Source organism: Sturnus vulgaris, chromosome 3, assembly GCF_052056855.1.
Source record: "Sturnus vulgaris isolate bStuVul1 chromosome 3, bStuVul1.hap1, whole genome shotgun sequence".
NCBI lineage: Eukaryota > Metazoa > Chordata > Aves > Passeriformes > Sturnidae > Sturnus > Sturnus vulgaris.
The window spans coordinates 33202107-33218233 of NC_142245.1; the positions used below are offsets into that span (position 1 = coordinate 33202107).

The window sequence follows — 16127 nt, forward strand, 5'->3', positions numbered from 1 at the left end:
TCTTCTCTCCAAGCTACCACAGGACAAGGATAAAGGACTCTCATATTTACAAGGGTGTAAGAAATCTCATAGAAAATGCCTGGAGAAACAATGACACTAAGCTGAGGGTAGAGATGCAGAGAAATACAATGTAAATCCTTAACTATGCAGCAGATACTGCTTCTAGCTTTAGGTGAAAAGTGATTGGAAAAGTCCATCACGGCACAAAAGCTGAATGATAAAGGTTTCTGTTTCCAGGACTCTATCATGCTATGACACAGCATTTCTGCTTGTAAATGCACTTCTCAATACAATTTTCACAGGAAAAGAACAAAACAAGACTAAAGCTGGATAAACAAATTTACCTCCAATTCTCTAAAAATACATTAACCTAATTTTATGAGAATTTCATACAGAAATTTTTTCTATCTTTTGAGAGTAGCACCACTACAAGGCCTATCTGGTCTTCAGCAAAACCATATGAACCAGAGCACCAGCATGGTTTTCTCAATGCAGACAATTTGGTAGAGTGTCTCATTATCCTTTCTCTAAAGAAAAAGTTAACATTAAAGAAAGTGAATAAAATAAAAGGAAGCACAATAAAAACAAGAACTGCCCCTTCCCCTAGATAAATCAATCTTCCATTAGTGCTTACCAGAGGTAACAAAATATGAGTGAGAACTTGCCCTCTAGACACAATGGAAAACCGAGCTCAACATAAAGTTTCTTTTCCACTGTCTCTTTTTTTCCAACTCTTGGAAGTTCATACCAGTCCTAAAACCTTGTGAATGCATATCCATGTTGCATCTTAACAGCAGCCTTCCCTTAATTTATGCCATTTCCACAAATTCCCTTTTCCATCCAGTAGTTCTAGGGTGGAAAATAATGGCTCATACCTATTATTTATAAAAAGTTGCATAGAATTTCAAAAAGCACATTACTTGATGCCTCAATTATCTTCAAATGAAATTCAACAGAAAAGGAGATAAAAAAGAAATTGCATAAATCACGACAAAAATTATTCTGTCCTTCAGTTCCTCTATATTCCTAACCAAACAACTCTTCAGCAAACTTCTCTTCAGTTTTAAGTTGCTCAACAATTCCTCCTGCCATTTGTGTCTCCCTGAAACACATCTTATCAGTTCCTACTTAGAAAAGATTAACAAAAGAACAGAATCCTCTTTAGTCCAAACTCTCTTTCCTGCCCAAAATCACCTTTTTCCCCATAAGAAAAATCTTCTAATCTCTAATCTGTGTTTTCTGATCTATCAATCTACCTGTGATATCATTACATTAATTTCATTAATTTTCTTTCCCTTCCTATTGGTTTCCCTTACTATCTTTTCTTCAGTGTACTCAAATTTTTTTTCTCTACCCCATAGGAAAAGGGAAAAAGGGGAGAGAAAGGAAAGAGGCTTCAGCTGCACTACCCATGTAGTAATTCATTTTCTCTGTAGTAGAGTGAGCTAAAGTTTTAACATCCTCACCTTTGCTGACCTCTCTCAGCTGGCCTGCCTCAGTTTACCCACAATGTTGACTGCTTTTATCAAGCTGTTTGCTAACAAGTGCCTTCCTGCTTCTCCCAACACTTTAAAGAGCTCTTTTAACACAAGCATTGCAACTTCCATCTGCATTAAAATCCCTGTTAAGAACAATGCTTTGTCATGATGCCTGCAAAACTGGAAACATCAATTCCCGTTGTTAGCCTGTGTCAGTGCATTTCAGTAGCTCCCTCTCTGCCTACACACATAGCACTTAGTTTCAACTAGTATCAGACAAGTTATGTGGTAGATCATCACAGATCATCACTCCAAAGTATTTACCAGACTGCCTTTGGCAAATATCCTGATCCAATCCAAGCAGGTGTTAAAAGAATAAAATAAAAGTATAGCTGCACAAATGACAAAATGCTTTTTCTGACACTATTGTCAGCTTCTTATAATCTGTATGAACTGCAATACTCTCAGAAAATTCACTTCAATTTCTGAAAACATGAAAAAAGTGTGGGTTTTCTTGTTATAAGCATGCCTGCTTTCCCTTGCTGAAATTCAGTCACTGAACTTTGATGGCCAGGTTCTAGATTATATCAAAGCCATATCCCTCCCAAGAGAAACAACTGTAAGTAAGAAATTACATGAAGTGTGAGGAGAGACAACAGCTGCCTCTTGATAAAAGAGTTCTATCCTTCACTCCTCTGAGATAAAACTCAGGGAAACAATTGATTACACATGATCTCTCTTATTCCATTTTTAAAAGGATGATCACTGAAAAAAAATACTGTCCAAATAAGCATTGTATAATTGATTTTAATATTTTCTTAATCCTCGCTGGTCTTATTTTAAAGTGAATTACAGGACATGCACATCTTCTCTTGTTTAGGGGTAAAGGATATGAATCTGCTCCTTCCTTGTTCATTGTCACATACCTTTGAGTGACTGTAACTGAATAAACTACATTGAAATAGTTTGCTTTTCAAATAAAGTGCAACTGTTACAAGAATGCATCCATCTAATCTGTACATATGAACCATTTTTATACATATTCATCCAGCTAATCTGTATTTTTATGCCAATAAAACATAACAATATCCTATTTTCCCCGTTATTAGAATAGACCTATACATCATTGATCATCTTTTAAGAGTCATTTGAATGAAATCCATGAAGTCTCTTACAGACTTGTTCAGAGTCAAAACAACTTCTCTCCTGTTATTAGAAAGACTTAAAACTTCAAAAGTAATTTCTGGTATTTAAAACTTGTCTTTCCCATGACACCAAAACTTAGTGCCACATTTGACTGCTCTCCTATAACAAAGACTGTGCACTTAGTCCTAGGAACTTGAACTGAAATACAGAGATCCAGAAACTGTTATTTCGTCCAAGAAAACATCCTTATAAATTATCAGACCAGAAAGAAATTTTACTTCTCTGCCCAAGTAACTTCATTTCCTGAATGTTCTATTAAGGAAGTCTGTACCAGTCTGTATCTTTATTAGCAGGTCTTGTCCTTGACAGTCAACTGAAAACTATCAAAATCCAAACTGCTTTTAAAGGACTCACAGGTGTATTGACAAGAACTTTCTCAGTTTTACTCTTTCTTTTTTAAGCAAGTGATACTTCCTGTAAAAGGCATGTGGTCCTGTCCTGCCTTTTCCACTTCTAAAGTGCAAAAGATGCATTTTTTGGAAAAAAAATCAAGCATACATCTGTGTTACCTACATCACAATTCATCTTTTTGTCATTGGACTATGAATATTTTCTGACACCACAACGATCCCTAATGTGACAACTTACTTTGAAGAACAACAACGGAAACAGACTTTTAAGAAATAGTCTCTTTGTCCTGAAAAACTACTAAGTGAGAAATTGTAACATATTTTATACCTTTTAAAGGGGGAACACCACAGATTCTTACAGCAGAGGGAATTATTAACTATTACCACTACACTTAAACACACACAAAAAAATTAGGCTTGTGTTAGTTCTACTGCAGATGATAAGGGTAATTTCACTATTATACAACCAAATTATTCTCAAAAAACTATATAATTTCACCAAAAAAAGTTACTTGCTCATTCTTCACTAAGTGTGACAAATGTACATCTGTACTGTTAACAAATATAAACCCTGCTATTTGGCAGTGGCAACTATTTTCTTCCTAGAGGATGTGTTTATACCCGACTATATTTTATGCTCGGCACATAGTGATGCAAGACAAACACAGTCAATGCTATTTTAATTTTCCCTAGACCATAGAAAACTGGTGTTGGATAACAGGGAAAGGTTAAGAGAGGAGAATAGAAAGGGAATGAACTTATGGACCACTTAGCAAGAAGCCCTGCACACCCTGAACAGCTCTGTGTGTGGTGAAGTTACACATTAACTTCCATATGGGTTCCACAAATGATAAATCAGTGATGGTGCAGAATTTTACCTCCACAGATGAAAATTGACTCTAACATAGCAAGTTCATTATAATTTTTTTTTCTGTGGCACATCATCCATTTGATCTCTGCATGGACAGGGGCATTTTTCTGGATCTCCTAATTATCTACACAATCAGTATCAGGTCCTATACAAGAGGTGAGGCCCTATCAATATGAGATGAAAGAGTCCTTTCAACAGAGGGTCAGAAGGACTATTTTGATCTCAGAAACATAATGTCTATGAGGAAAATGCAGCAACAGGTAGGCTAATTTACAGATCAAGAGTAATTCTGAAATTGCCTTGGGTAATAATTCTGTACCGATACCTTCACCTCAGAGACTGTCGTGCAAAGAGGAAATACACCTCCATCTGTCTTAACTAGCTCCCTTTTTTACTGTTGGAAGCAACTGAAACCTAGTTTTTGTAAAAAGATGGAATAGTAAGCAGGACTCTATGCCTCAAACAGTGGTGCAAAAAGCATTGGGAAAACCAAGTTTGGAACTGAAACCACAATCACTACAAAAGAAAATATTAAGTCAGTTTTCAGGCTGGGTATAGATTCCCACCAGTGCAGTGTTCCTAGTCAGCAGCCCCCTGGAGTGGTAGGCACCAGTCTCAGGCTGCCCCTGTGTGTTACACAGTACACTGGTCTAGTCTTCTCTACCACCAGCCAGAAAGTACATGAGAAACTGAACTAAAAAACCTGCAGAAGGGATGCATCCAACACAGCTGACACAGTGCAAGGACATTATTAAAAGGACAGATAATGAATTGATTTCTCCTGGTAATTGGAGAATTAATATCTTCCTTCTAAAGAAAGGCTAAAAGGTATCTGCCTTTAAACTTACTATGACCAGACAAAACATAAATAATGTTGCCATTTGTCTTAGGATAGACAGGCAGGAATTCAGTGTGGTAACAGGATTAAAGTCCAGTTGTAACATTAGGTTCTCATACTCTGAGGTTTGTCACAAGGTAGTAAATCTTTGGCACCTGAAAATGATTTCTGTGGCCTGAACTGCAAAGAGAAGTGATTCTTGAGCATTTGTTCTCTGAAACACGCCCACAAATAGACTGGAGGACCCAGGCTCTTGATGGTCCCTTTATCAGTCAGCTGCCCTGCCAAAAACAGATACAATTGTCTCTATCCAGGTAAAGGTGTTGAGTCTTCTCATGCCATATCAGTAGCCTGTCTAGGTGGCTTGCTCAAAACCCTTTATCTCTGAGGGAAAAGGGAATAAGTTCCCTTGTTCCCAAGGTTAATGAAGAATCAATTTCCTTCAAGACAGATTTTTACAGGGCGGGTCTCCAAAAACACTCATAATGGGAGGTAGAGCAGAAAAGTGGGGCTTCTAGAGAATAGAAAAGCAAACTGGATCAAGTAACTTGTGCTGAGTGTCTAAAATGAAGTTTGATGAAAGAGAACTAACATGTTTTTGAAAGAGTCAAGGAAGATAGTACTAGAGGGAGGAAGAGAAAGTTAGCAGCTTCTAAAAATACTGATGTTTCCTTTACTGTTGGAAAAAGACTGTATCCAAAGACCTTGCTACCATCCAAAATGGGTTCAGTAACTCTACCTACCATATTGACTTACAGCCAACTATTAGCAGTTTCAATTTCCTCTGTGATTGCAAACAGGGACTTGAAATTTAAGATTTAGAAAGGCTCTCAAACCCGTATACCCTAGCCATCCCAAAAATTTTTATTTCCAGCCAGCACTATCCAGAAGGTGATGTGTACTTGTTTCTCTGACATTCCTTAATTTCAAGGTTTAGAATAAAAACCAAAATGCAACCAAAATTGCTTGTTGAAACAGGCTCCAGATCTTGTGGCTGCTACTCAGGATTCAGTGCTGCTGAAAATAAGAGAATAAAGACCTATGTCTAATCAATGCCTCCTCCCTTCAAACTAAGTTGTTCTTCAAAGACAATACATAGTAGCAAGATGTTACTGTAGTGCAGAGTGGCTGCAAGAGGTGGGAAATCCCTCTGAAAACTCTTTAAAACTTTCTTCATGGTAGGAAGAAATGGTAGGACTGAAGGGCCTTTTAAAGCCCTTTAGGTTGACTAGAAAGTTATGTCAGTATGAGGTGTGTACTGTGTCAATTAGAAATCTTGAATGCTGACAAGTGTGGAAATAAGGGCTAATTCAGCATCCACAGAATTCTTAGCATTAAGTAAAAAATTAGGCTTTCATATCAGTACTGGAGTTGTTTTTGGCAGCCCCTGAGGAGAGGGAGAGTGACATTTCTGAGCACCACAACCAGTACTGTTGACTGAAGCCAGGCAGAGCAAAAACACAAGGGGAACCAAAGCAATGTCTTGATGTCCATCTTCTTTTCAATCCTTGAGGAGTGTGGTGCTTGAGTGCCAGCTAATGGGAAAGATGAGGTGGCATACTCTGGGATGCCACTTCTGCTTACATAGTAGGAAACAGCCAGTTTTGGTGCCCACCTCAACCAGTTCTGAGGTCTATACACTCAATTGCTTTTACCAGAAATATCTAAAATTCCAACTCCCTCTCCCTGCAGCCGGGGAATTCGGATAAAACCCATCAAACTCAGTACCCTCCTATTCCCCCTCGCCTCCACTGAGGCTATATAAATGCTAGTTACACAGCTCAGTTAAGCAGGATCATATGTTCCAAGTGACAGACAGATGGAAGATTATTTTTGAAGAAATCATCGGAAGATAAAAACTTTAACAGAGGAAGGCAAACATGAGAAGGAAAACGCATGGTAGAAGCCTTTTTAAACACTAAGAAGCAGAGCATCAATTTATATACAATCACCACAAAGAATAGCAGCACATTCCATTCTGAATAACAGCTATAGATTATTAATCAGGCAGACTGTCAGTCTAAAATTAAATGGAAAAGAAGCATTTTATACAGTATTATAAGAAAATATTCTAAATCATACCTCTGGTGCCAGGTATTCGGGAGTACCACAGAATGTTTTCATAGTTGCTGCGTCTGTGATTCCTTCTTTGCAAAGTCCAAAATCTGTAATTTTTATGTGTCCATCTTTATCCAACATTAGATTTTCTAACTGTGTGTTGGGGAGAAAAATATTCCCTTAGTATTTCTTAACAGGACCGATTGATGTATAACATCAATTTTGTAAAAAAGGAGTTATTCCTTGCAACTGAATGTAACTCATTTGTAATTGAAAAAAAATACAGCATCTACTATATTACAGCATTTAATAGTGTTGACTGCCACACAAGTTACATAATTAGTTAATACTTTAATACAGTTTACAATAGTAAATCTCAGGTCAATGACTTCAGAGGTTTCCTTTGCTCTAACATGACAGCCACTGATCAAGATACCTTTTACCTTCTATACTGTCATGAAACAGCCTGTATCCATAAATCCTTAAAATACCTCCAACTTCCAGAACCTTTTCAATTTTTTTTCAGTTTTTTGCAGACTGGGGATAGGGTAGCTACTGATAAAAAAACCCCTGAGGTAAATTCCTCCTTGTCTACTTGCAAAGGACACTTCTTAAATTGTGAATATATACCTTTGCATGCTTTGCATTGCTTTTTAAATATATGACCCTTGCTTCAAAATGTGAAAACATTCAGAATAATGGCTAATAACACTTTCCCAAAAGGTTTTAATTAGCTGTACTTAAAATACAGATAGAACTGAAACTAAGGAAAACATTCTTAACAACTTTCAACAGAAAACTGTTTGGTTTTCTACAAATTACAAGTTATGTAGTGAAAATACAAACATAGAACAACCATAGCCCTGTCATTCTAAGTCTGCATAAAGCCTGAAATACAATCAAAGGTAGAGATTTCCTGCTGAGCCTAGGTATGCTACAAAGAAAATGCAAAGTAGACAAAACGAGAAATAGAAGATTAATTATGTAAATTCCTCTTTCCTTATTATTTAGAAATTAAATAAAAAACTATCATCTATCATTCCTTGACCAGACAATTCTATATTTTCACAACATTTCACATTAGTACAACAGATTCTGCTACAAACAGGTAGTTCAGTATTTTGTTTTCTGTTTGCCTCCCTGAGCAGAACTTGCCTACCATTGCCTCCTTCTCCTCGGTTCCTGTACAAAGAATTGCATGAATGAATTCCACTACTGTGCACGTACAACAGGAAAGCACAATTTCCTGTACATGAAATTAAAGGCTTGACACAGAAATAAAATTGTCTCATCACGGACTTTAGATGTTCCTCCTACACAAGTTAGAAAACGTTCCTGTTGAAAACAGAGGTTATTTTTCTGTAGAACATGGTCATAGTGTGTCACAGAGCACCTGGAGCAACAGACTACCAGGAAAGTGTATACACTGACATATCTAAAACAAACTACATTCCAATAAGAGGAATCTTTCCCGAGATACAAAAGACAAAATAATTTTGAAATAAATCCTGAGATAAATTCTTTTTCTGTTGAAGTATTCTGAATTCTTTTAAATGTTTCCAATGCATACAGAAACACCTCTTTGCTGAGATAAAAAGAATGCAGTGACAGTGCTCCAATTCACCACTTCCCTTGTTTGGGGACGTAGAGAATTGTATTTGAGATTTGTGCTGAGATCTAAGTTAAGTTCTGAGTAACAGGGCAGGGGGTAGGGAGCATGAGGATCAGAAGTTTCAATCTCCTTCAAGTGTTGCTACTACAGTATCCTGTTTCATTTCATAATCAAGTTAAAGTCAGGGAACGTACCCATCTAGAGACTACTATATCAACTTCCTCCAGCACACACAGAACTTAAAACTGAACACAGATTTTTTTTCCCATTAACTCTGAATAGTGCAACTTTATAATTACTTTGTGTTTGTCCCCATAGTCTCAGCAAAAACAAAAATTTGATTACTTTTTTTCTTTCTTTTTTTACCTTGAGATCACGGTACACAATCTTCCCAGAATGCAGATAGTCCAGGGCAGAGACAATTTCTGCACCATAGAAGCGTGTGCGGTCCTCTGAGAACACCCGCTCTCTCGACAAATGGAAAAACAGCTGCAGGGTAAACAGCAGGGACAGGATTGTAATAATTACTGATTTAGTGGGGGAAATTAACACAAACATAAAACACCTCTCATCACCATATTGTGATGATAGATAGTGTACTCTCAGTGGACACTCAGCACTCTTAGACAGCAGCTGGCTTATCTTTTCCAGGTTTCCAAAGGGAGAAAGCGAGCTGTTAAATCAGCGTTTTAATCAATATACCAATCTTGTTTAAGGCATTCTGCTTGCTACTCATTTAACCTTCAGTTACCAGAGGAAAAAAAAAAAAGAAGTACACAACAGCATCATTCTGTACTCCTCCCTCTGCTACCTCCTCAGATTTTAGCTTTAAGCCACTGAGAAATATCACTAAAATATATAGATTTTGGTTCTGCCTCATGTTTGTCAGTCCTTTAGCCACTTTTCTTTGAGCTGAAAAAGATCTAGTTCTTCAATACACTTGGCCTGAGTGGGGAACTGTCATTTTACAAACCACACATTCATACTGCTAAGCAGTAGTAGTCACTAGAAAAAGCAAATCAACAATGCTTAGGGCTTATAAAAACAAATCTATGTACTTAGTGTATTTCTCTGCTACAATGTAAATATTGGTTTGGGTGTTTTGTCTCTTCTTTAATACTTTTTAAGTAACAGCATTTTGCAGGCACTTTAAAGTCTTTCAGCAAAAAATAATAGTCATTATGTACTGCCAGTAATTTCAGCTGCAGTGAAAAAGTGTAAGATGAAGCTCTGTAAGCTTGTCAGTATCTTAATGGATAAAACATCACCCTCAGAACCTGGAAAAACATCTAAAAAAGCACATTTTAGCTATTCAATTCAAATGTTTTCTAAAAGGGCGAGTTTTGATTACTGTTTAAGCAAGTTTGTGTAATTCCTCAAGCCAAGATTAGTGAGTATATTTCTATATTCTTCTTAAGACCAAATTGGCCATGTTATAATGTTTTTGGCTTCACCCCAGCAGCAAACACTCAACAAAACGGAAATTTAAAAATGTTATTGTTTATAAATTAAACATAGACAATGAAATCCGCAACAACTATGCACGCAGGTTTGGGTTTGTTTTTTTTTCCCACTGCATAACGTATCGAATAGATGAGAATTCTGAAATGGCAAGGTACATTAAAAAAAAACCCAAAAGCTATCCAATAAAAAGAAGCCAATGATGTGCTTAATCTGTCTGTATCACATCCTATTTTATGCCTTAGAAAACCTACTCTATTCACATGGCCCAGAACAGTGCAGGAATTACAGCAGTTGTTTTCAGTGGGTGGACTTCTGGACATGGCACTTGAGGATAGGGTTTAGGGGCAATTCTGGTGGTGCTGGGTTGATGGTTGGACTAAACAATATTGAAGGTTGCTTCAAACTTTGATAATTCTGTGACTTTTCAAAGCATAAGTAAAAAGTCACTGCTGTGAACTAGAAACCAACTTCTTTTCTCAGAGCTGTAATTCGTAATAAGAGGTGTATCGCTTTTGTCTTAGCCTAAACAAAATTCTCAGTAAACTGAGCCTTTTGGTAGAATAGATCTGTATAAGCAGAGACTTCACAGAATACAGAAACTGCACTATGATTTAAAGAAGATACTTAAAATTTTGTTCATTGTATCTGGATTCTCCTTTCAACTACCTTTCCAGTGCTCAAGACACCCTGTATAAAAATGGCCAACCTGCATGACAAGGGGGAATCTTTATTTTGCAGGTGTGCCTGTTGCTCCTGTTGCTCACCTGTTCAGGCACCCAGTCCCTGGTGGGACATGAGCCCTCTCTGTAGTGACTTGCTCTCTGTACTGATGGCTCACTAGTGGTCAGTGCAATCACAAGACCCATCCACACTAAGCAACCAAGTCTGACTTCATGAAATGCCTCATGTATTACCAGACTGGGAAAAGAACAAGTACACTTCCCAGTTGGTGTGGTCCTTCCCACATATTTCTGTAGTATTTAAATAGAAAGCAAAGACCACTAAGAAGAATCTCATTCACATAAAGCAAAATACAAAATCTATGTAATTTATTCCTTTATGTCTGTTTCATGGTCTCTTTCATAAATAATGAACTAGTGCTACTCATTTTTAAGAGTGGGGTTTGTTTTGTTTTTTTGTTGTTGTTGTTTGGACAGAGTAAAAGTAATTAAAAATATAGGTCAACACTCCGAAAATTTGTAACTTCCAGTCAGCCCTACATTTCATATCTATTCTAAAGGACTATTGCAATTTTCTGTTTGAAAGAGACTAATCTAGTAGCTGAACAGCAGCCTTAGAAAATTCTAAAACTTCAGGATACTTGTGTTGTTTTAGTTTCCATTTAAAAAGTGTCCCAAACCTGAATCTGAAAGTTGATAGCCTGACAAATTAACATACAAAAAAATTTACTTTCCTTAGTGTTTATTTCCAACAAGATTATTGATATTAATTAAAAATACGAACTTCAAAGAAAAATGACCAGCTAGAAACAACTAACGACAGTTGTGTTTGTTGAAGAAACTGTGAGCTTCTGAGTCAGCTTATTTTAATGTATATGTGACACTACAGTCACTCTTCTTCACATTATTATAGCACCTAACAGAGCTGTCACCAAACCATACTTGCTAGTTTTGAATGAAGAACATACATTTAGATACAAAAATGCACATTAAAGGCACATTCATACACTCAGATATATGCTAAAGATATTAAGCAGATTCTAAAATTATAATAGGGAAAGCAGGGAGATTACAGGGGGATTACTGCATAATTTTCAGCTAATTATTTAGCTGGTTGACTATTTCAGAATAATTCTGCCACTGCGTTCTATTTACAATTGTCTGAACAAGATTGTATTTATTAAGTCAAAGAAGGAAAAGAAGAAATGTGATGGAAGGTTAAGAAATGGTTTCCAACATTTTCACTATTTATTGATTTACAGTTATTTAATATGTGCAATAAAATCACTGGAATTGCAATAGAAATAGATTTGGCACAAAGAAAGCCATTTTGCACATAACATTTTTGATGGCATACACGAGGGTGCTATTGTTACAGTGAAGACTGGAGCTACAAATTTCCTGGTATGCCTTTAAAAACTGAACAACAATGCTGTCATGGGGTTTTTCCTAATAAAAAAATTTAATGGAAAAATTTAAGCGAAGATCAAACATAGAAATATATTCAGCTGCAGATCCAAGCATGCCAAATATATAAAAGACACAGCCTTGTATCAATTGATATGTTAAAGTTGTACACACACTAGTGACCTACTTAGCATGTTATAAGTTGAATGTTTGGCTCTTGCTGCTGTGTTCTGGGTTTGCTCAGCTCTGCATTTTGTATTTGAGTGTTGGTTTTGCAAAATACTTGAAGTAGCAAGTATTTGAAATTCCAAATTATTTATTTATTGTTTCAGACTTTGTATTGCTTCTTGGCACATTCTATACCCAAAGAAATACAGCACCCTTATCATGGACTATCACAATTTAAGGCTAAGGAACATTCTCTTGTTTACTTATTTTTTATTAAGTAGGTTGTAAATCCTCTGTCTTATTTTTTTTTTTTCCTAGACAGTAATAGTACTTGTTCAATTACAACAAGCCATTTAGTTCTCTCCTGCTTATTGAATTGAAGAGCTGTGAAACAAAAATGCCATGAGGAACAGAGATTCAGAATTCTTACGTGGAGAACCATCTGAACAAATTTTAGGGTCTAATTTTATTCTACACATAATTACCAATTAAGTTTGTTACAAAGTACGGAATCTGGAATTATCCTTAAATGCAGAGTGAGGAAGTTAATCAACTTATTAGCCAGCTGAATCAGTGTACTCTGCAGAGTAATGTATGTCATAGACTTAAACATAAAACATTTTTAACCTTTAAAGCAAAATACTAGAAATAAAAACTGGGAAACATACACTCCAAAGTATTTCCCAAAAATAAAGAGCCATTTGGTCAACTCAGCTAAGCCAGATGAATATTCTTTTTCTAAAAACCAAACTTCAATTTCTTAATGCTACTTTAACATAATTCCTTCAGTACAACAAAGGTATTGAGAAGTAATTACAGTGGCAGACTTATCCTTCTAGCTATACACTGCAACATAGTTTATGATCAATAGACATTGGTAAACATTTCACCCACAGAGTCTAAAAGTAAAATCAAATGAAGACAAAATTAAGCTTTTGGCCCACAACAATTATTTCAAGATTGGGTGTTTGGCAGCAGAAAAAACATTCTCAGTATAAGGAAAACATATTCAATATTTTCATCTGAATAATCTGTTTAGGAAAAAAAATCCTCTAATGGTTTCCTTTAGTACATTAAAATACATAACATGCTGGGGTTATTTTAATGGAATCCAAAGGAGAACTCTTTACAGTAATGCTTCATGCACAGTACAAGAGCACACACACAGACCAGTAAAACAGCTGCAGTTACATTTTCATTGTAACATGTTCTCTTATTAACTGAGCCCGACTTGAAGTTAAATAGGCAAGGTAGGGCAAAGATAAATTGTTACTGTTATGGAGGGATATCAACTTCACCATGGATCTAGATTTTTAATAGATGCAAAAGATTCTTGCTTACAGTCATTTAACACAACTACTTCTCCTCCAGTATGAAGTTCTGTGCCCCTTTCCTTGATTGTTTTCCTTTCTACTCATAGAAAGAGGAAGCAAAGACTCCTACTACTGACCAGTTTTTATTACTGTACTAGGGCAGAAGCCTAAATTGTGGCATTTTCTTGCTTTCACCTGGGTAGGAGACAAGAATATGTATCCAGCCTTCAAAAACTCCTTCATGAGGAGAATTGTTTGAGTAATAGTGCTCCTGAAAGACATAATCTATGAAAATTCCCGACAAATTGATTCAGACACAACAGTTTACCTAAAAAGAAATATGTCATCTGAATGAATTTTAAACTGAAAACACACTGAAGGTAGCACAGCAATGGAGAAAATCAAAAGCAATATGGTACATCTATGGTCAATTCCCCACTAAAAGGATAAAACTAAAAGAAAGATGAGTTTTCAACACCTCCAACAGTCAGAATACATAGGGAAATGTAATTTCCTTGGAACACAGACAGAATAGTAGATAGAAGCAGCAAAAGAAAAAGGTCTGTGTATCATATAAGCTAAAAGACTGGCTAAATTTTGAGCAACTTATTTTCAGTAACTCTGAGTTAATAACAAGGCTATTTTTACAAATATTAAATCCTCTGTATTTTTTGGAAGACTCTGACTAAAGTCTGAAATTCACAAGAAAATTTGGTAAGATTAAAGATTTTCCTATTATAAAAGACAATTTGTCCAACTCACTATTCCAGATCTCTAGTCCAAGAGAAGCACATGTGCAAATCAAGAGAGTTTCCTCAAAGAACACTGCCTACTCTCAAAAAGCCATTTTTTCCCACTGTGGCAAAACTTCAGAGTTAGCTTTGTTGAATTAGAGAACCATCAGCAAAGTACATGAGCAACACTGACAAACAGCAGCATCATACCTGGCAGAAAATAGCCCAATCCTGGCACGAGTACACTGGAATTGCTGAAATCCCCAAAGCAAAAGCAGGCTGCCACCCACAAACCCATGACACACAACACTTGCAGTCATAGCCATGAAGTTGCACCACCCAATGCAGAGAAATGCATGGACTAAACTACAATTGACCAAAATACAGTCAGAGCATCCTCAGTCATAAGAAAGGAGTTGAAAACGTCCTCTGTGGGCTCTGCTCTGCATCCAAACAGGATGGAAAAGTACCTTTCAAAAAGACAAATAGCTACATTACAGGATGATGTTAAAAACATACTGTCAAACTGTCTCCCAGATATTATAATGCAGTAAGACAGAGGAAAAGCATGAAGAATTAACTAGTTTATAAGACAATACTTAAAACTCATTGCAGACAGCATTGACTTCATATTGGTGATATAAATTCAATGTCAAATAAGCCAGCTAAGTGTCCAAGAAAAGGCTGTTATCCCTTTACTGCTGAGGGAGATTTTTGTATCTGGTTCAACACCTGTGATGTGCAGAACTGGGTTTATACATTGAGTTAAACAAGCCATCCTCCCATATGAGAACCCTATAGCACCACATTTAGGCATGGCTGGTAGAGGATGGTCAAGGACAAGTTGGGATCCAATGGACTGCAGGCATTGGGTTTATAGCTAAGCACATTTTTATTGCAGGGGAAGACAGCTAAAACATAATGCAAAACACCATGTATCATGCCACAGCAATTCTTGAATGAAGAAAGGTTTTTAATAAAAATTCCTAGTGGAAACACTTAGTCTTTCAACATTGCCATGAAGCTTATAGTTGACAAAACAGGGAAAATCCCCCAGTTCATATTGTAACAAGACACAGTCTGAATAGCAAACAGCATCTAAAAGGTAGATAAAAGCCCTCTTCTTTGATTGCAGTTCTCTAATTCCATTTGCTGGGTATCATTTTTGATATTTCATTCTTTAGTAAACAGCTGGAGGACAGCAATGGCTCCAAAGCTAACAACACTCTAAGAAGTTTAGCACTTTAGCTGAAATTTCCAGAGTACACAGCAAGTGAAGTGGAGGCAAGCAAAGAAAATATGAATGCTCTACTCTTTTCCAATAGATATTTGTAATAGTAATAGCAGAAAGAGCACACATTTCATATTAGAACAAAAGTAACACTCATCAACGTTATTTTTGCTTGTTTACACTGGATTATGACTGTTTCATGCCAGAACATGCTATAATATGCTTAAATAAAAAGAACAATAAGCAAGTATATGTAATTATTTTTCTAGCATTATCTCTTGCTATACAGAAGTCTAATTTTTTCAGAAGAGGAACAAGTTTTGATAGAAAAGTTATAAAAACGGGTCAACTGTTTTTTTTAATAAAACAGGGTTTTTTATAAAAGCCCTTTAATGATACTAGAAAGCAAAAAGGCATAGAAAAAATATAACCTAAAAAGTGCAATCCAGTGACAGCCTTACTGTTACAAGTGCAGAACATCTTTCTTAAACTTACCTCTCCACCGTTAACATACTCCATCACAAAACACAAACGATCCTTTGTCTGGAAGGAGTATTTCAAGGACTTGCAAAGAAAACAGCAAAATCAAACCAATTATTATATTATATTAACCCAATTGCTTGCACTTAAACTGTAACAAAATTTTATCTTTTTAAGTAGAAAATTCTGATTTTGGTAAGAATTTTAAAGAGTAATTAAAAGTGTTATTTTTTATCT

General features: G+C 36.2%; 1 protein-coding gene across 3 annotated transcripts in view; it reads right to left on the reverse strand.

Moving 5' to 3' along the window:
- The window catches only part of AKT3 (AKT serine/threonine kinase 3), a 151500-nt gene that overhangs the window by 31489 nt on the left and 103884 nt on the right, over positions 1–16127 (reverse strand). For all 3 annotated transcript variants that reach the window (XM_088161335.1, XM_088161334.1, XM_088161333.1), the window contains 3 exons: positions 15906–15974; positions 8780–8902; positions 6826–6954 (listed from right to left, as the gene is read on the reverse strand). In XM_088161335.1, the coding sequence (XP_088017461.1) occupies positions 6826–6954; positions 8780–8902; positions 15906–15974 (321 nt within the window). The remainder of the gene's footprint in view (positions 1–6825; positions 6955–8779; positions 8903–15905; positions 15975–16127) is intronic.